Source organism: Scyliorhinus canicula, chromosome 1 (assembly GCF_902713615.1).
Source record: "Scyliorhinus canicula chromosome 1, sScyCan1.1, whole genome shotgun sequence".
In the NCBI taxonomy this organism is placed as follows: domain Eukaryota; kingdom Metazoa; phylum Chordata; class Chondrichthyes; order Carcharhiniformes; family Scyliorhinidae; genus Scyliorhinus; species Scyliorhinus canicula.
Window position 1 is genome coordinate 273666501 of NC_052146.1, and position 21881 is coordinate 273688381.

Genomic DNA, 21881 nt, shown 5'->3' on the forward strand with positions numbered 1-21881 from the left:
TGGCTCCTAACTCCCTAAATTCAGCATGCAGGACCTCATCCCATTTTTTAACCTATATCGTTGGTGCCTATATGCACCACGACAGCTAGCTGTTCACTCGCCCCCTTTAGAATGTCCTGTAGCCACTCTGAGACACCCAGGACCCTTTCACCAGGGAGGCAACATACCTTCCTGGAGCCTCGTTTGCATCCATAGAAACGCCTGTCTACTCCCCTTTAGGTAGCACAGTCGTTAGCACTGTTATTTCACAGCGCCAGGGGTCCCAGGTTCGAATCCCGGCTTGGTCACTGTCTGTGCGGAGTCTGCACGTTCTCCCTGTGTCCACATGGTTTCCTCCGAGTGCTCCGGTTTCCCTCCCACAAGTCCCGAAAGACGTGCTGTTAGGTAATATGGACATTCTGAAATCTCCCTCAGTGTACCCAACAGTGCCGGAATGTGGGCTACTTGAGGCTTTTCACAGTAACTTCATTGCAGTGTTAATGTAAGCCTACATTAATAAAGATTATTATTATTACAATCAAATCCCTATTACTATAGCTCTTCACTCTGTTTCCTGCCCTCCTGTGCAGCAGAGCCAGCCAGAGTGCCATGAACATGGCTATTGCTGCCTTCCCCTGGTGAGCCATCTTCCCCGACTGCATGCAAAACGGGTTTCCTGTTTTGCGGGGAGATGACCGCATGGGACCCCAGCACTGCTTTCCTCCTCTTCCTCTGCCTGTTGGTCACCAATTCCCTGTGCCCCACAGTACTCTTTATCTGTGGTGTGACCAACCCGTTAACGTGCTATCCACAACTTCCTCAGCATTGTGGATGCTCCAAAGTTAATCCATCCGCAGCTCCAGAGAAGTCTAACAGGAGCTGCAGCTGGACACACTTGTTGCACGGGAAGGAGCCAGGGATAGTGGATGTGTCCCTGAACTCCCACATTGCACAAGAGGAGCATGACACGGGTCTGGGATCTCCTGCCATGTCTTAACCCTTAGGTTAACTTATACAACTACAATGCTGTCCCCCCCCCAAAAAATAGATAAATGAAAAGAAAAACTACTTACCAGTCACCACTACTTAACAGATAGATTCAAATTTAGCAGGTCCCCTCTTGGCCAATCAAATCACAGCCCTCCTGTAACATCACTCTTCAGTTTCCCCCCAGTCTAAACCTCAGATTCACCGTTTACCAGCTTATCTTCCCAAGATGCCATCAGTCCAGCCGTTCATCTCCCTGCTCCTTACACAATGCAACTCAGAATCTACTCCAATGAGCTGGTCGTTAGGCTCCGCCCTCCGACAACTGTTCCCACAATTCCCGGCTGCTCCTGGAACTCCTCTCTCCGACATTGCCCCTGGAGACTTACCAGTCACTTCTCTCCCTTGTAGCCTCAGCTGCCAGTTTCTCCTTCTGCCAGTTCCACCTAACTCCCAGTTTTCACCAAACTCCAAGAAGCACTCTCGCTTAGCCTTGACAGCATTTAGTGCAGCCATTCTCCGTGTCTGTGTGGGTCTCACCCCCAGAACCCAAAAAGATGTGCAGTTGGTGAATTGGCCACACTAAATTGCCCCTTAATTGGAAAACAAAGATCTGGGCAATCTAAATTTATTAAAAAATTTAAATTAAAAACAAAACAAAAACTCACACCACATAGACTGCAGTGGTTTAAGAAGGCAGCTCACGATTTCTGGTAGTGACCATGGTGTGAGTGGTTACACATTTGGTGGCTCCCGCTTGTGGTGGACTTTTTGGACCTTTTCACCCGATTTATGGTGGAACTGAGTGATAGTACAAGGTACTGGTGAGGTGAAAAAAGAGAGTATCCCACCGGTTTATGGATTAGTGGACCAGAAGTGGTTTAAAAAGAAGAGAGCGTTCACTAAAAAACTGATTTGGACCTGCGACGCAGGGGAAGATGGCGGCGGGTCAGGGTCCGAGTCTGCCGGCCCCGTGGTCGATGGATCAACTTGTGGCCTTTCTGCATGAGAAATCTGCTCAGCAGAGGAAGGAAAACTGGCCAGCATGGTGATCCATAAAGGTGGGGATAGACTACATAGAGCTGAGGTTAGAAGCCCAGGGCCAGGCGATCCAGAAGGTGGAGGAGGCGGTGGGCGAGCACAATGAGCAGCTTGCTCCGATGGTGGCGGAGTTGGGGGTGATGAGAGACCATCAGCAGAGGCTGCAGGACAAAGTGGAAGATCTAGAGAATAGATCGCACAGGCAGAATCTAGGATCTTTGGCCTGCCGGAGGGCAGCGAGTGAGTGGATGCCGGTGCGTATGTGGCATGAATGTTTGAGAAGTTGCTGGGTGAAGGAGCATTTGCTCGGCCCTTTGAAGTGGACAGGGTGTACAGGGCACTTATGAGGAAGCAGCAGAGAAACGAGCTGCCAAGGGCAATGGTAGATCTGCCGACAGGGGCGGGATTGACGAATGGAGATAGGGTGGGGGTTGATGATGGTGGGCGCCCGAGGGCGGGCCTGAAGAGGTGCGGGTCGCGGACTGGAGGCTGGAAGGGTTATAATTGATCGGCAGGGGTGCGAGGTCCGACCAGCAGTGGCGTGCAGAGGTCTGGTGATGCCCGGGGCAAATCTTGATTGTATGCCCCAAAGCCCCACGTAAATATTTCATTAAATATCACCAAAAAACCTATAGAAAACGTAGTTGCACCTGTTCTAGAGCTATTCACTGACCTCTTTATCTTTAGAACATTCAGTACAGGCCCTTCGGCCCTCGATGTTGCACCGACATGGAAAAAAACTAAAGGCCATCTAACCTACACTATGCCATTATCATCCATATGCTTATCCAATAAACTTTTAAAATGCCCTCAATGTTGGCGAGTTCACTACTGTTGCAGGTAGGGCATTCCACGGCCTCACCACTCTTTGCGTAAAAAAACCCACCTCTGACCTCTGTCCTATATCTATTACCCCTCAATTTAAGGCTATGTCCCCTCGTGCTAGCCACCTCCATCTGCGGGAGAAGGCTCTCGCTGTTCACCCTATCTAACCCTCTGATCATTTTGTATGCCTCTATTAAGTCACCTCTTAACCTTCTTCTCTCTAATGAAAACAACCTCAAGTCCATCAGCCTTTCCTCATAAGATTTTCCCTCCATACCAGGCAACATCCTGGTAAATCTCCTCTGCACCCGTTCCAAAGCTTCCACGTCCTTCCTATAATGAGGCGACCAGAACTGTGCGCAATACTCCAAATGCGGCCGTACTAGAGTTTTGTACAACTGCAACATGACCTCATGGCTCCGGAACTCAATCCCTCTACCATAAAGGCCAACACACCATAGGCCTTCTTCACAACCCTATCAACCTGGGTGGCAACTTTCAGGGATCTACACCGAGATCCCTCTGCTCATCCACACTACCAAGAATTTTACCATTAGCCAAATATTCCGCATTCCTGTTATTCTTTCCAAAGTGAATCACCTCACACTTCTCCACATTAAACTCCATTTGCCACCTCTCAGCCCAGCTCTGCAGCTTATCTATGTCCCTCTGTAACCTGCAACATCCTTCCGCACTGTCTACAACTCCACCGACTTTAGTGTCGTCTGCAAATTTACTCACCCATCCTTCTGCGCCCTCCTCTAGGTCATTTATAAAAATGACAAACAGCAATGGCCCCAGAACAGATCCTTGTGGTACGCCACTCGTAACTGAACTCCATTCTGAACATTTCCCATCAACTACCACTCTCTGTCTTCTTTCAACTAGCCAATTTCTGATCCACATCTCTAAATCACCCTCAATCCCCAGCCTCCGTATTTTCTGCAATAGCCGACCGTGGGGACCTTATCAAACGCTTTACTGAAATCCATATACACCACATCAACTGTTCTACCCTCGTCTACCTGTTCAGTCACCTTCTCAAAGAACTCGATAAGGTTTGTGAGGCATGACCTACCCTTCACAAAACCATGCTGACTGTCCCTAATCATATTATTCCTATCTAGATGATTATAAATCGTATCTTTTATAATCCTCTCCAAGACTTTACCCACCACAGACGTTAGGCTCACCGGCCTATAGTTACCGGGGTTATCTCTACTCCCCTTCTTGAACAAAGGGACCACATTTGCTATCCTCCAGTCCTCTGGCACTATTCCTGTCGCCAATGATGACCTAAAAATCAAAGCCAAAGGCTCAGCAATCTCTTCCCTGGCTTCCCAGAGAATCCTAGGATAAATCCCATCAGGCCCCGGGGACTTATCTATTTTCACCTTGTCCAGAATTGCCAACACTTCTTCCCTACACACCTCAATGCCATCTATTCTAATAGCCTGGGTCTCAGCATTCTCCTCCACAATATTATCTTTTTCCTGAGTGAATACTGACGAAAAGCATTCATTTAGTATCTCGCTTATCTCCTCAGCCTCCACACACAACTTCCCACCACTGTTCTTTACTGGCCCTACTCTTACCCTAGTCATTCTTTTATTCCTGACATACCTATTGAAAGCTTTTGGGTTTTCCTTGATCCTACCTGCCAAAGACTTCTCATGTCCCCTCCTTGCTCGTCTTAGCTCTCTCTTTAGATCCTTCCTCGCTTCCTTGTAACTATCAAGCGCCCCAACTGAAACTTCATGCCTCATCTTCACATAGGCCTCCTTCTTCCTCTTAACAAGAGATTCCACTTCTTTGGTAAACCACGGTTCCCTCGCTCGACCCCTTCCTCCCTGCCTGACTGGTACGTACTTATCAAGAACATGCAATAGCTGTTCCTTGAACAAGCTCCACATATCCAGTGTGCCCAACCCTTGCAGCCTACTTCTCCAACCTACACATCCTAAGTCATGTCTAATGGCATCATAATTGCCCTTCCCCCAGCTATAACTCTTGCCCTGCGGGGTATACTTATCCCTTTCCATCACTAACGTAAAGGTCACCGAATTGTGGTCTCTGTTTCCAAAGTGCTCACCTACCTCCAGATCTAACACCTGGCCTGGTTCATTACCCAAAACCAAATCCAATGTGGCCTCACCTCTTGTTGGCCTGTCAACATATTGTGTCAGGAAACCCTCCTGCACACATTGTACAAAGAACGACCCATCTAATGTACTCGAACTATATCTTTTCCAGTCAATATTTGGAAAGTTAAAGTCTCCCATAACAACTACCCTGTTACTTTCGCTCTTTTCCAGAATCATCTTCGCCATCCTTCCCTCTACATCCCTAGAACTATTAGGTGGCCTATAGAAAACTCCCAACAGGGTGACCTTTCCTTTCCTGTTTCTAACCTCAGCCCATATTACCTCGGAAGAAGAGTCCCCATCTAGCATCCTTTTCGCCACTGTAATACTGTCCTTGACAAGCAGCGCCACACCTCCCCCTCTTTTGCCCCCTTCTCTGAGCTTACTAAAACACCTAAACCCCGGAACCTGCAACAACCATTCCTGTCCCTGCTCTATCCATGTCTCTGAAATGACCACAACATCGAAGTCCCAGGTACCAACCCATGCTGCCAGTTCCCCTACCTTATTTCGTATACTCCTGGCATTGAAGTAGACACACTTCAAACCACCTACCTGAACACTGGCACCCTCCTGCGAAGTCAATCTGTGCTCCTGACCTCTATACTCTCAATCTCCCGTACCCCAAAACTACAATCCAGGTTCCCATGCCCCTGCTGAATTAGTTTAACCCCCCCCCAAAGAGCACTAACAAATCTCCCCCCCAGGATATTGGTGCCCCTCAGGTTCAGATGTAGACCATCCTGTCTATAGAGGTCCCACCTTCCCCAGAAGAGCCCCAGTTATCCAGAAATCTGAATCCCTCCCGCCTGCACCTTCCCTGTAGCCACGTGTTTAATTGCTCTCTCTCCCTATTCCTCATCTCACTATCACATGGCACGGGCAACAACCCAGAGATAACAACTCTGTTTGTTCTCGCTCTGAGCTTCCATCCTAGCTCCCTAAAGGCCTGCCTGACATCCTTGTTCCCTTTCCTACCTATGTCGTTAGTGTCAATGTGGACTACGACTTGGGGTTGCTCCCCCTCCCCCTTAAGGACCCAGAAAACACGATCCGAGACATCACGTACCCTTGCACCTGGGAGGCAACATACTAAACGTGAGTCTCTCTCGCTCCCACAAAATCTCCTATCTGTGCCCCTGACTATTGAGTCCCCAATTACTAATATTCTACTCCTTTCCCCCCTTCCCTTCTGAGCAACAGGGACAGACTCCGTGCCAGAGGCCCGTACCCCATGGCTTACCCCTGGTAAGTCGTCCCCCCCCACAAGTATCCAAAACGGTATTCTTGTTACTCAGGGGAACGACCGCAGGGGGTCCCTGCACTGACTGCTTCTTCCCAGTCCCTCTTACAGTTACCCATCTATCTCCAGTCTTTGGTGTAACTACTTCCCTGAAGCTCCTATCTATGACCCCCTCTGCCTCCCGAATGATCCGAAGTTCATCCAGCTCAAGCTCCAGGTCCCTCACACGGTTTTTGAGGAGCTGGAGTTGGGTGCACTTCCCACAGATGAAATCAGCAGGGACACTGACGGCGTCCCTCACCTCAAACATTCTGCAGGAGGAGCATTGTACTGCCTTCCCTGACATCACCTCTAGATTTAAAAAAAAAACAAGAAGAAGAAAAAGAAACAAAGAGCTTACCTGATTTTCCCTCAAACCCTGCTCCCGGTGAAAGGTAAGCAAATTTAAAGGCACTCACTCACCTTCACGACAGGCCCCAAGCTGCCTCTAGGTCATCTCTAAGGCATAGGACGGCTGCCTGAGGTTAAATTGCGCTGTAAGTTAGTCAATTTCCCCTTAGCGCTGGGATTCTAGGGATATTGTTCTCTTCTTCAGTCATTTTGCTTTGCAGCAATGGGTGAGATGTTATGTCTCGAAAGTTGTGCCTCCCTCCTCTGCAACCCCCATGGAGAAGGATAAGAGCAGCAACGTCATGGAAATACTGTTATGACCCTTGTGGAAACAAACTACAAACAACCCAACTAAGACCAATATACAAGACTTCACTTTTATATTAGCAATCACACCAAAATCAACGTAAATTAAACATGAATTAACAGGAAAATTGCAATAATATGACCGATAAATTACACATAGCACATATCTCACACATTTCTCAGTCAGCCCATTCAGCACGTATCGCATTCATTTCAGCCACAATATCCTTCAAAACGTTGAACTTCTTCAAATCAAATTCCATCTTCATTTCTCTAAAGCTTTAGCACCAAGTCTCATCAAACACCGGCATTACTTCACCCAATTTCCACAATATAATTTTCACAGTTGACACATTTCCAGATCCCTTCTTCTTCACAAAACCCTGGTCATGTGGGGCCTGTTTGTGCACTATGCCAGTGCATAAAGGGTCCCCAAATCCAGATATAAAGCTCTGTTCAAGATCCGAGCTCCAGCAGCTTGCAGTCAAGTAGAACATAGAACAGTACAGCACAGAACAGGCCCTTCAGCCCTCGATGTTGTGCCGAGCAATGATCAACCTACTCAAACCCACGTATCCACCCTATACCCGTAACCCAACAACCCCCCCCCCCCCAACCAACCTTACTTTTTTAGGACACTACGGGCAATTTAGCATGGCCAATCCACCTAACCCGCACATCTTTGGACTGTGGGAGGAAACCGGAGCACCCGGAGGAAACCCACGCACACACTGGGAGGACGTGCAGACTCCGCACAGACAGTGACCCAGCCGGGAACCGAACCTGGGACCCTGGAGCTGTGAAGCATTTATGCTAACCACCATGCTACCGTGCTGCCCCTGTCTCTGAGATTCTCCCATTTATAGGATCCTGGGCTTTTAGTATAAAGGGTAAGAGGGCAAAAGTTAAGAGGCCATGATGAATCTTCATAAAATACTGGTTCTGTCCCAAATGGGTGCCCCTGGCCCAAATGTCAAATTCTGGGCACGACAGTTTAGTAAGTTGACAGCTACAGAGAGGGTGCAGAGAAGAGTTTTAAAATAGATCAAAAGATAAAGATAAAGAATAAATAAAACTCACCCATGGTGGCATTGCCGTCGATTCTGGACAATTCGCGCCCTTTCTGTTCCCTCTCCAGCCGCCGAGTGCAAAGCCGCCTCTTCACCAGCGGCGACTGCGGTGCGCAGGCGCGCTCCACCCGACCGCGGTGCGCAGGCGCGCTCCGACCGACTGCGGTGCGCAGGCGCGCTCCGGCCGACCGCGGTGCGCAGGGCGCGCTCCGGCCGACCGCGGTGCGCAGGCGCGCATCCGGCCGACCGCAGTGCGCAGGCGCGCTACGGCCGACCGCGGTGCGCAGGCGCGCTAACGGCCGACCGCGGTGCGCAGGCGCGCTAGGCCGACCGCGGTGCGCAGGCGCGTTCCGGCCGACCGCGGTGCGCAGGCTCGCTCCGGCCGACCGCGGTGCGCAGGCGCGATCCATGCTCTGCACGCCACTGCCCCTATCCAATTGCTGCCCGGGGCCAGCCCACCGCCTGCCCCCCCCCTCTGCACGCCGCTGCCGACCAGGCTGATCACATGGTTGGCAGGTATTTCATTCGGGGCTAGATTCTAAAACTAGAGGGGTAGCAATTTGATTAATAACCGGGTGTCATTTGAAGTGGCAAGCATAGTGGAGGCTACAAATGGGAAGATAGAGCAGCTAAACACGTGGCTAAACAGCTGGTGTAGAAGGGAGGGTTTCCATTATCTGGACCACTGGGAGCTCTTCCGGGGGGGGGGGGGGGGGGGGGGGTGGAATGCTGGTGAAATTAGTGAACATTTATGTACCACACTGGAACGATGTGAAGTTTATGAAGCGGGTATTGGGGTAGATTCCTGATCTGGACTCGCATCAGCTGATCACGGGCGACAGATTTTAACACGGTTTTAGATCCAAGGCTGGATCGGTCGAGCTCGAGGACATGGAGGGGGTCAGCGGCTGCGAAGGAACTAAAGGGATATATGGAGCAGTTGGGAGGGGTGGATCCGCAGAGGTTTGGGCGGCTGAGATCAAAGGAGTTTTCTTTTTTTCTCCCATGTACACAGTGTACTCCCGGATCGATTTTTTTTCGTTCTGGATAGGGCTTTGCTGGTGGGGCTGGTAGACGCCGAGTACTCGGCGATTGTAGTGTTGGACCATGCCCCACGTTGGGTGAATTTAGGGGTGAGCAAGGAGGGGGGGCTAGCGCTCGCCCTGGAGATTAGATGTAGAACTGTTAGTGGAGGAGGAGGTGTGTGTGCGGGTGAGGGAGGCTATCCGGAATTATGTGGAGATAAATGACACTGGAGGTCTCGGCAGCAACAGTTTGGGAGGAGTTGAAGGCAGTAGTTAGGGGGGAGTTTATTCAGATACGGGCGCATAGGGAGTAGGTGGAGCTAGCAGAGATAGACAGGCTGGTTAGGGAGATTCTTCAGGGAGACGGGAGGTACTCTGAGACCCCGAAGGCGGGGCTGTTGAAGAAGCGGCAGAAGCTGCAGATGGAGTTTGGGCTGCTATCCACAGGGAAGGCGATAGGAAACGGGAGGCAGCTAGGGAGATAGGAAGACTGAAGGATAGAAGGGGGAACACTATCTTGGATCCAACGGGGTGTTCAGGTAATTTTATAGTAGGCTGTACGAGTCGGAACCCCCAGCTGGGATGGAGGGGATGAGGTGTTTTCTGGAAGGACTGGAGTTTCCGTGTGTGGAGGAAAAGCTGGTGGCAGGCCTCGGGGCCCCAATTGGGCTGTTTGAAGTTATGGAAGGATTGTAGGCTATGCAGTCGGGCAAGGCCCCGGGGCCGGACAGGTGCCCAGTGGAATTTTATAAGAGGTTCTCTGGGTTGCTGGGGTCCTTTCTGGTAAGGGCGTTTAATGAGGCTAGGGAGTGAGGTGTTCTTCCCCCAAAGATGTCACAGGCTCCGATTTCCCTGATTCTGAAGCAGGAGAAGGACCCGGAACAATTTGGGTCATACAGACCAATCTCCCTTCTGAATGTGGACGCCAAATTGCTGGCCAAGATCTTGACCTCGAGAAGTGAGGATTGTGTGCCAGGGGTAATAGGGGAGGACCAGATGGGCTTTGTAAAAGGGTGGCAGCTAACGGCTAATGTCAGTAGGATCTTAAATGTGCTCATGATGCCCTCCGAGGGTAGGGAGGTGGAGGTTGTGGTCGCTATGGATGCGGAGAAGGCCTTTGACCGGGTGGAGTGGGAATACCTGTGGGAGGTCCTGGGGCGGTTCGGGTTTGGGCAAGCTTTTGCGGTCTGGGTCCGGTTGCTGTACCAGGCACCGGTGGCAAGCGTGCGGACGAACCGAGTGAGCTCGGAATATTTTAGGTTGCATCGGGGGATGAGGTATTGATGTCCACTCTCCCCACTGGTGTTTGGCTTGGCTTTAGAGTCACTGGCGATGGCGCTGAGAGCGTCAAAGGACTGGCAGGGGATAGTGCGGGGTGGGTGGAGCACAGGGTCTTGTTATATGCAGACGACCTACTCCTGGATATTTCTGACCCACTGGTGGGGGGGGGGGGGGGATTGGAGAGATTGAGAATTCTAGGGGAATATGGCCGGTTGTCTGGGTATAAGTTGAATATGGGGAAGAGTGAGGTCTTTGTGATCCAGGCGAGGGGGCAGGAGAGGAGACTGGAGAGGATGCCGTTCAAGGTGGTGGGAGGGAGTTTTTGATACTTGGGAATCCAAGTGGCGCGGGTGTGGGAGCACCTATATAGATTAAATTTGGCCCGGTTAGTGGAGCAGATGAAGGAGGACTTTCGAAGGTGGGATATGCTCCCGTTGTCACTGGAGGGGAGGGCACAGACTGTAAAGATGACTATTCTCTCGAGATTTTTGTTCATATTCCAGTGTCTCCCTATTTTTATTCCAAAAGCCTTTTTTAAGAAGGTTAATGCAGTGATCGGTGCGTTTGTGGTGGGTGAGCAAACCCAAGTGAGTAAAGAAGGTGCTGTTGGGGTGAGTGGTGGGGGGTGGGCCCTACCGAATTTTAGGACTATTATTGGGCGGCAAATATAGCTATGATCAGGAAGTGGGTAGTGAGGGAGGGGTCAATGTGGGAGCGGGTGGGGGCACCATCATGTAAGGGCACAAGCTTGGAGGCACTGGTAACGACACCTCTGCCGTTCTCGCCGGCTCGGTACTCCACAAGCCGGTGGTAGTCGCGGCTTTGAGGTGTGGGGACAGTGGAGGAAGCATATGGGAGTGAATGGAGCATCGGTATGGATTCTGAGATGGCAGCGAGCTGGGAGTGAGCTGATAGGGGACCTGTTCGTTGACAGCAGCTTTCCGTGCTTGGAGGACCGAGAGGAGGAGTTTGAGCTGCCAGGTGGGAATGGGTTCCTGTATTTGCAGGTGAGGGACTTTGCACGGAGGCAGATCTCGATCTTTCCGCTTCTACCGCCTCGGGGGATAAAGGACAAAATAGTTTCGAAAATGGGAACTGAGGAGGGGAAGGTCTCTGAAATTTATAAAGTGCTCCTGGAGTGGGAGGGAACCGAGATAGAGGAGGCAAAGCATACATGGGAGGATGAGTTGGGCAAGGAACTAGAGGCAGGTCTGTGGGAGGATGCACTGCAGAGTCAACACGCCCTCATCATGTGCCAGGCTCAGCCTGATACAATTTAAAGTGGTCCAGTGGGCACACATGACTGTGGCCCAGGTGAACAGGTTTTTTGAAGGGGTGGAGGACAGGTGTGTGGGAGGGCCAGTGAATCATGTCCACATGTTTTGGGCATGTCCAAAGCTTAGGGGATTCTGGCAAAGATTTGCCGATATCCACGATACTAAAGACAAGGGTGGTCATGTCCATGGTACTAAAGACAAGGGTGGTGACAATTCGAGAGGTGGTGATTTTTGGAGTGTCAGAAGACCTGGGAGTCCAGGGGACGAGAGAAGCTGACGTTTTGGCCCGCAGGTAAAGAAGGTGCTGTTGGAATGGGGGATGGGGCAAGTCTTGGCAAATTTAATAAACTATTACTGGGCAGCGAATATAGTCATGATCAGGAAGTGGCCAGTGGGAGAGGGGTCGGTGTGGGAGCGGATGGAGGCAGCCACTTGTAAGGACACCAGTTTAGGGCACTATTGACGGCACCTCTGCTGTTCTCGCCGGCCAATACGCCAAGAGTCCGGTGGTGGTGGCGGCCCTGAGGGTGTGGGGACAGTGGCGGCAGCACCCGAGGTTGGAGGGTGCCTTGGTCTTGGCACCGATTTGTGGGAATCATAGATTTGCACCAGGGGTTTTGGATGCGGGGTTCCGGGGGTGGCGGTGGGCGGGTATGAAAGAACAAAGAAAAGTACAGCAGAAGAACAGGCCCTTCGGCCCTCCAAGCATGTGCCGACCATGCTGCCCATCTAAACTAAAATCGTCTACACTTCCTGGGTCAGTATCCCTCTATTCCCATCCTATTCATGTATTTGTCAAGACTTAAATGTCACTATCGTCCCTGCATCCACCACCTCCGGCAGCGAGTTCCAGGCACCCACTACCCTCTGTGTAAAAAAAAAAACCTTGCCTCGTATATCTACTCCATACCTTGCCTCTCGCACTTTAAACCTATGCCCCGAGTAATTGACCCCTCTACCCTGGGAAAAAGCCTCTGACTATCCACTCTGTCTATGCCCCTCATAATTTTGCAGACCTCAATCAGGTCGCCCGTCAACCTCCGTTGTTCCAGTGAGAACAAAACTGAGTTTATTCAACCGCTCCTCATAGCTAATGCCCTCCATACCAGGCAACATCCTGGTAAATCTCTTCTGCACCCTCTCTAAAGCCTCCACATCCTTCTGGTAGAGTGGCGACCAGAATTGAACACTCTGCTCCCAAGTGTGGCCTAACTAAGGTTCTATACAGCTGCAACTGACTTGCCAATTCTTATACTCAATGCCCTGGCCAATGAAGCAAGCATGCCATATGCCTTCTTGACTACCTTCTCCAACTGTCTTTCCCCTTTCAGTGACCTGTGGACCTGTAAACCTAGATATCTCTGACTGTCAATACTCTTGTGGGTTATCTACCATTCACTGTATATTCCCTACCTTAATTAGACCTTCCAAAATGCATTACCTCACATTTGTCTGGATTAAACGCCATCTGCCATCTCTCTGCCCAAGTCTCCAAACAATCTAAATCCTGCTGTATCCTCTGACAGCCCTCATCGCTATCCGTAATTCCACCAACCTTTGTGTCGTCTGCAAACTTACTAATCAGACCAGTTATATTGTCCTCCAAGACATCACCTGAAGGCAATGAGGATCTAAAGATTTCTGTCAAGGCCTCAGCAATTTCCTCTCTAGCCTCCTTCAGTATTCTGAGTAGATCCCATCAGGCCCTGGGGACTTATCTACCTTAATACTTTTCAAGAAGCCAACACCTCATCTTTTTGGATCTCAATGTGACCAAAGCTAACGACACAGCCTTCTCCAGACTAAACATCCACCAATTCCTTCTCTTTGGTGAATACTGATGCAAAGTATTCATTTAGTACCTCGCCAATTTCCTCTGGCTCCACACATAGATTCCCTTGCCTATCCTTCAGTGGGCCAACCCTTTCCTTTTCTCTTGCTTTTTATGTACGTGTAAAAAGCCTTGGGATTTTCCTTAACCCTATCTGCCAATTACTTTATGTGACCCTTTTAGCCCTCCTGACTCCTTGCTTAAGTTCCTTCCAACTTTCCTTATATTCCACACAGGCTTCGTCTGTTCCCAGACTTCTAGCCCTGACAAATGCCTCCTTTTCTTTTTGACGAGGCCTACAATATCTCTTGTTATCCAAGGTTCCCAAAATTTGCCGTATTTATCCTTCTTCCGCACAGGAGCATGCCGGTCCTGAATTCCTTTCAACTGACATTTGAAAGCCTCCCACATGTCAGATGTGATTTACCCTCAAACATCCGTCCCCAAACTAGGTTCTTCAGTTCCCAGCCTAATATTGTTATAATTAGCCTTCCCCCAATTTAGCACAATCACCCTAGGACCACTCTTATCCTTGTCCACCAGCACTTTAAAACTTACTGAATTGTGGTCACTGTTCCCGAAATGCGCCCCTACTGAAACTTCCACCACCTGGCCGGGCTCATTCCTCAATACCAGGTCCAGTACAGCCCCTCCCTAGTTGGACTATCTACATATTGTTTAAGAAGCCCTCCTGGATGCTCCTTACAAACTCTGCCCCGTCCAAACCCCTAGCACTAAGTGAGTCCCAGTCAATATTGGGGAAGTTGAAGTCTCCCATCACAACAACCCTGTTGCTTTTACTCCTTTACAAAATCTGTCTACCTATCTGTTTCTCTATCTCCCGCTGGCTGTTGGGAGGCCTGTAGTAAACTCCCAACATTGTGGCTGCACCCTTCTTACTCCTGAACTCTACCCATATAGCCTCACTGCCATCTGAGGTCTCCTCCCGTAGTACAGCTGTGATATTCACCCTAACCAGCAGCGCAACTCCGCCACCCCTTTTACATCCCCCTCTATCCCGCCTGAAACATGTAAATCCTGCAACGTTTAGCTGCCAATCCTGTACATCCCTCAACCAGGTCTCTGTAATGGCAACAACATCATGTACTAATCCAAGCTCTTAAGTTCATCTGCCTTACCCGTAATACTTCTTGCATTAAAACATATGCACTTCAGGCCATCAGTCCTGCTGTTTTCAGCAACATCTCCCTGTCTGCTCTTCCTCAGAGCCATACTGGCCATATTCCCAAGTTCTCCCACATATTTTCACCTTAGAACATAGAACATAGAACAGTACAGCACAGAACAGGCCCTTCGGCCCTCAATGTTGTGCCGAGCCATGATCACCCTACTCAAACCCACCCTATACCCGTAACCCAACAACCCCCCCCTTAACCTTACTTTTATTAGGACAATATGGGCAATTTAGCATGGCCAATCCACCTAACCCCACATCTTTGGACTGTGGGAGGAAACCGGAGCACCCGGAGAAACCCACGCAAACAGGGGGAGGACGTGCAGACTCCACACAGACAGTGACCCAGCCGGGAATCGAACCTGGAACCCTGGAGCTGTGAAGCATTTATGCTACCACCATGCTACCCTGCTGCACCTTCTGACCTATTGCTCCGGTACCCTTCCCCCCCGCCATACTAGTTTAAACCCTCCTGTGTGACATTAGCAAACTCGCGGCCAGGATATTTATGCCTCTCCAGTTTAGATGCAACCCCATCCTTCTTATACAGGTCACACCTGCCCCGGAAGAGCTCCCAGTGGTCCAGATAATGGAAACCCTCCCTCCTACACCAGCTGTTTAGCCATGTATTTAACTTCTCTGTCTTCCTATTTGTTGCCTCACTGGCACGTGGCACAGGCAGTAATCCTGAGATTACCACCCCAGAGGTCCTGGTCTTTTAACTTTCTGCCTAGCTTCCTGAACTCCTGCTGCAGGATATCATGCCCCTTCCTGCCTATGTCGTTAGTACCAAAATGTACAACAACCTCTGCCTGTTTGTCCTCCCCCTTCAGGATGCCCGCTACCCGTTCTGAGACATCCTGGACCCTGGCACCAAGGAGGCAACATACCATCCTGGAGCCTCTTTCAAATCCACAGAAGTGCCTATCTGTGCCCTACCTATAGAGTCCCCTATGACTATTGCTCTTCGGCACTTTGACCCTCCCTGCTGAACATCAGAGCCAACAGTGGTGCCGCTGCTCTGGCTGCTGCTGTTTTCCCCTGATAGGGTATCCCCCCCCCCAACAGTATCCAAAGCGGTATACCTGTTCGACAGGGGACAACCACAGGGGATTCCTGCACTGACTGCCTGCCCCTTCTGGTGGTCACCCATCTCTCTGCCTGCACCTTGGTTGTGACCACATCTCTATAACTCCTATCTATGATGCTTTCCGCCACCTGCATGCTCCTAAGAGCATCCAATTACTGCTCCAACCGAACCAGTTCTGAGGAGCTGCCATTGGTTTCACTTGCTACAGATGTTGTCGGCCGGAACGCTGGAAGCATCACAGATCTACCACATCTCACAGTTGGAGCACTGCACCCCGCCGAGTGACATTTAAGCACTAATTAATTAATTTAAAATAAACACTTGAATTATTGTTCGATTGAGTTACAATTAACTATATGGCCCTGACGCTAGATGATTTTTACTGTAAAATTAAATGCTAAATACCATTCACTGCCCTCCGGTTTTAGTTACTCCACTATCTAATTAATCAATTTAACAGATTCCCAACCAGCCAATTAGGTCACAGCTTTACTGTGATGTCACTTACAGTTTTCCCCCACACACAATTTGAAAAGGAATTAAGAATCACTTATCTTCCCAGGATGCTCTCTGGTTCTCTCCCTGCAGATTAACAGTTACAAGGCAGAAGAAAGGAAACAAAACGGTAGGGAAAAAGCACCTTCTCCCACTCTGCACCGAATTACCTCACTGCACCAAATGACTAAGTTCCAATTACCACTCTGGATGTGTCGCACTCACTCAGGATGTGTCTCCTTCACCTGCGCAAAGTAGGTTTGGGGACCTATTTGTGGGGGGCAGCTTTTTGAGCCTAGAGAAATTGGAAGAGGAGTATGAGCTGCCCAGCGGGAATGGGTTCCAGTACGTTCAGGTACAGGATTATGCTAGGAAGCAGGTGCTGTCCTTTTCTGACTTGCCACCCACGAGGCTGCAGGACATGGCAGTGTTGAAACAGGAGTTGGGCAAGGGTAGAGTGTCAGAGATTAATAAGGAATTAATGGATTGGGAGGGAGCACCGATAGAAGTTAAATGGAAGTGGGAGGAAGAGCTTGGAAGGGAAATGGAGGCTGGGTTATGGGAGAAGACTTTGAGGAGACTGAATGCATTCTCTTTGTGTGCTAGGTTTAGTCTTATTCAATTGAAAGTAGTTCATAGGATGCATATGATGGTGGCCAGAATGAGTAGATTCTTGAGGGGGTGGAGGGTAGGTATGGACGGTGCACAGGGAGGTCCACGAACCATGTCCACATATTTTGGGCTTTTCTGAAGCTGAAGGGGTTCTGGCAGGGGTTAGTTGACTTAATGGCCGAGGTGCTGAAGGTGAAGGTTGCCCCGAGTCCATAAGTGGCTATTTTCGAAATATTGGAAGACCTGGAGGGGCGCGAGAGGCTGACATTTTGGCCTTTGCCTTGGAGGCAGATTTTGTTGGAGTGGAGGGACTCCAGGTCGGCAAAGCCAGGGGTGTGGGTGAGCGACCTCTTGGAATTCCTTCGGCTGGAAAAAAAATCAAGTTCGCCTTGTGTGTTGGGGGGGGGGCAAGATATTGCCCGAGCGTTAGCGACTTCTTCAAGGATATTTAAGACGTCAGTAGTGGGGTGGGGGTGGGGGGGGGGGGGGAATGGCGGGGGCGGTGGGTGGGTAGACTGCGTGTGTATGAGTGTGTGATACAGACACTCTAATAAAAATAGTTTTTTAAAAAAAAAATTTTGGACACTTTCACACCCCCTCTCTCTCCCTCAGGAGCCACGGCACTGTTTCATGATTTTTAAAAGCACAAGTTGCCCCCCATTGAGGCGGAAGAATCGTGGAGGCACTGGAGAATACCGGGTCAGACCCGCTAATGATATGCCAACTGCGTTTACTGCAAGTGTGTTCAGGAACACATTAACAATGCTGTCCAGGTACCTGAGAATTGTGAGTTGGTGTGAACCCAGCGCCTTCCACGATTTTGGCTTCAAAAACGATTCTCTGTCCAATCGCGTTTCGGGCGTCGGCCGAAGGAGAATCCCACCCATGGGATTTTCATTTATTTTGCCAGCCAGTGTTTATTCAGGAATTTTCTACATTCTTTTAGGGCATCCACTGTTTGGAGCCCCTGTATCTGCCATATGCCTCCTTTTATTTCCTTATCCAATCCTGTATATCACTTGACAACCAGGGTTTTATGAACTTTAAGATTCTGCTCCTCCTGTTGCTGATGCTGCTCTGCTGCGAGTCATTTTGAGGAGATTGGCTTCCAAAGTTCTGAAAGTAATCTCCCAAACTTCTGAAAATAACTTCTCAGCGCAAATACAAAGGTTTTCACACACTCATGCAAAATTTTCAGTACTTATTGGCATATGTCTTGATTTCAGCTCCCTCAATTGCTTCTATGATCATGCTTTACTTTCATTGGTGAGTTGTCAATTTCAAAAAACTTTTTAACTACAGGGATGTTAACATGGTGTTTGCAATTTAACTGTAAAGGACAACTGAGCCTCTACGTTTAAATTGCAAAGACCATGTTAACATCATTGAATTTATTGAAATTGGCAACCTAGCTCTTCCAAGGAAATTGCTTTCAAGCAGCATATACGTACCACAGTTAAATGTGAAAGTCAGTGGGTTGGAGTTGGCTTCCTGACAGTGTCAGTTTCCATACATTTAACCTTCCCTCCGCAACTACATCCAAACCCACACTAGCAATGCACATCATGTTAAAAGTAGAGGCAAACGTAAGACTGAACCAAACTGTCTGATGTACTTGGATGCAAGGCTAATTACCAGACTGAAATATCTTCTTACATTGAGGCAAACATAAACAAAGTTTTAATCTGGGATGAGGACACTCTCAAGATTTACGTGGAGGATCAGAAGAAATATATCCCAGGAATAAAAATGATCTTTGCTGGTCTCAAGAAGAAGAATGAGCATGAAGATTTGTTATTTTTCCACAAATCTGCTGCAGCCAAAACACCCCCTGTAAGTTGAAGTTCATCTCCTTAATTATATTTCTGCTTTCACAGGCACTATCTGACCTGCTGAGTATTCCACCAATTCTTTATTTTATTTAATATTTCCAGTATCTAAATATTATGCATTTGATTTGCCTCCTCATTTTTTATTAACAGGTCCATTGTTTCCTATTTGTCGGCATGTGAAACAGTTCATGATATAAACTTAACACACAATCTTACTCCTATGCGACAGTCCTTTCCTTTTGGAACTATCAAAATAGTTTAAGAATGGTTGCCCATTTGTATTCTAGTCATTAGTTCCATGACAATATTATATTAATTACAACATGTATTATGCCAAGTAGTCATACGTACCAATACACTGGGGGTGTAAGAATCCAAATCTGGTTTTGTCCAAGGCAAATTGTTACTGAATCCGGCAAATCTGGTATTGTCCCACCGCATTAGGGGATATTTTGTTCCCTATTTTGGGAAGTAGAACATCAAAACCATTCTGAACATTTATGAATCAAATATTTAAAATATTATGATAATCTGAATGCATGAGTAGATTTCTGATTACCTTGTAGTCTTTGAGACCAATTTCGTCGCCATAATAAATGATTGGAGTTCCAGGCATTGAAAAGAGAAGCATTATAAATAATCTATCTTGCATTCCGACACTTTTTTTAGTGATTGCAGATGAAAAATGTCCTTTAACAAGCTACAAAAAGATCATATATACAGGTAGTTATATCATTTGCACTTAATGTTTCTACAGAACATATGATTTTCTCAGGACATATCTTGCAATGTTGAAAACCCCCTCATTTATACCTGATAAAGAATGGGAAAGATAAGCATATTTAACTAGGTCACAGTTAAGACAACTATTGTATAGTTTCACAGCTGAAGAATTCAGACTGATTTTGTTATATGGAATCCCAGAATTTTAATAATGATTTGGCCTCAGAGTTTGGTAATTTCTCAATATCCATACTGAAATGGCAGAGAACCTAACTGGTGAAGGACCAGGCTTTGCCGCAGCTCTTGACCTCAGCCACAGCATTCTGGATTTCGTCAACAATCAGAGGACAGGTAGGATTACTCCCTAAATCTATCAAAGAATAATTTCTAATTAAAAGAATCCCATCAAGGATCAGAATAGTTGAACCACATATGGATTTTAAGTTTGTAGTGACTACAGGAATAGAGGGATTACCTGGAAAGGCTCCCCCCATGTTTTTCACTCTTGCCTGAAGGTCCTGTTGTGAGGCATGGCAGACTGCAGTGAGGCAATCTTTCACAGGGACAGAAGGAAGCAGATAATGAAGCAGGCATGCATTTAAGTGGTCAAGGAAGTCAGCAGCAGAAGTTAGTACTTCCAACCTAGAGACAGGTCAGAATAATCAAGGACCTCAGGATGATGGGAAAGATGAGTGCACTGCACTTCAGGTGTCAACCCCCCACACACTGACTTTTCCATGTTTCTCCTGCACAGCAGTCCTCATAATACACCTTGCAGTACATCCATTCCTCTCTCGCCAGGCACCTCACATCCCCATTTAAACAGCAAATACTCACATTCACCCTCATCTTATTGCCCTCTAGCATCCATGCATCGCAGCCATGCTCCACAAATATTATCCTTTCCTCCTATCCAGGCAAGTCATTTCTATTACATAACTTTGTGTGCTTTCTTCTCCAGCAAGGAGACAATGGGAACAGGCAGAGATCCAAGGATGCTCGGAGTGGGGTCGTTGGGCCTTCAGTGGCAGCGTAGTGTCTGCCCACCCAGCCAATTGAGAAATAAGTCGTGGCAAGATCTGCCATGAAAACCTGAGCCTCCTGAGGCACAGATGATACACATATCAAGAGAGGTGATCCTGTGCCTCTAAAAGCTGAGCTGGGACGATCACCTTCTTTGAGCTGGAGCTTGATGTTCATCTCTAACCTGTGGAGCGACATGTAGATGTGGATGTTGCATCTCTTGTTCTTCAGCAGAGGTGTAAAGTAAAGCTGCATAAGCTGTTCCCATAATATGCTGGAGGGTGACAGCAGGGAAATGCAGCTGAAGATGGGTGAAGTGAACAACAGATAAATCACTTTAGGTATATGAGCTATGACCTGGCAAAAGGTAGAAGCACTTTCTGAGAGGAATGCTGTAAAGCAGTAGCCTCTCAGCTGCCAGCATGATTAGAGCTCTTTAGTTTTACTGATCGTTTCCCAGCCCGTTAGTTAGTTGAAGCACTTCAGTGGTGCACTTGCTGGGTTGATGTGGTGAGTTGTCTGACAGCTTGAGAAATAGATTCCCTCACTGTTAAACCTTGAATGCATGTAACGAGATTCAATTGTCTGTTTGCATTACTTCCCTACAGCTCCAGGGGGATTAGCTACTCTTGCGTGAAGCCCCAGCTGATACCCAGAAGGGGGTGAGCTGATGTTGGAATCCCTACCTGATGTCACTTTTGCAGTTTAACTCCCCATATGCACCCAAACCCACCTTTCCTTACCTGTAAAAAGTTCTCCAACTGATTTCCCCTCTTCATGATTTTGCTCATGGATTTTGTGAATGAATCATAACTTTTACAGACAAAAGAAAGTACAATGTTTTATTATGCTTTTGGGTCTCGAGGAACTAATTAATTAACCAAATATTCTTGCATTTGTCATATTCTCTTTCAAATTTATAGAATCAGAAAACCAAATTTTCATAGAATGATATAATCTCTACAAAGCAGAAGGAAGCCATTTGACCCATCGAGTCTGCCCCAACCTTTCAAATGAGCACTCCACCCGCCTCATCCCTGCAGCCCTGTAACCTAACCTGCACATCCCTGGACACAAAGGGGCAATTTAGCGTGGCCAATACACCTCCCCTGTACATCTTTGGACTTGCTTTGCTGAATTTTGTTTAGTTTACATTAGGTTTTTGGGTTATATTCCATAACTCCATTCATTAGTAGCCTGAACTTTTATATTGGCCGAGGTGAGTGAGCCATTCTAGTCCAAATTTCCAGCATACAGCTTCAGATTGGGGTCAGAGGCTGGGCCCTATTCATGGCAGGGCATTCCATGCTGGGCACTAGGTCTCCATTAGAAGAGGCCTTCAGCCCGTGAAGATGCTGGGCTGAGGATTTGGATGATCCTACGGATTCCCTTGGAACAGAAGACAAAGTCCTCAGCAAATTGGGGGCTGGAGCCTCAGCCTGGAGTGTGGGCTGAAAAAGGAGGGATCAAAAGCTTTGTGAAGAGAGAGGAGACCAGGATTGCAGCCAATAG

General features: G+C 48.3%; 1 protein-coding gene across 1 annotated transcript in view; it reads right to left on the bottom strand.

The window, feature by feature from the left end:
- Positions 1-21881, bottom strand: part of LOC119974520 (4F2 cell-surface antigen heavy chain-like) — a 189182-nt gene that overhangs the window by 26682 nt on the left and 140619 nt on the right. Inside the window, exons 7-8 of the mRNA XM_038813465.1 lie at positions 19183-19323; positions 18975-19082 (exon numbers count right to left, since the gene is read on the bottom strand). Coding sequence (XP_038669393.1) covers positions 18975-19082; positions 19183-19323 — 249 coding nt within the window. The remainder of the gene's footprint in view (positions 1-18974; positions 19083-19182; positions 19324-21881) is intronic.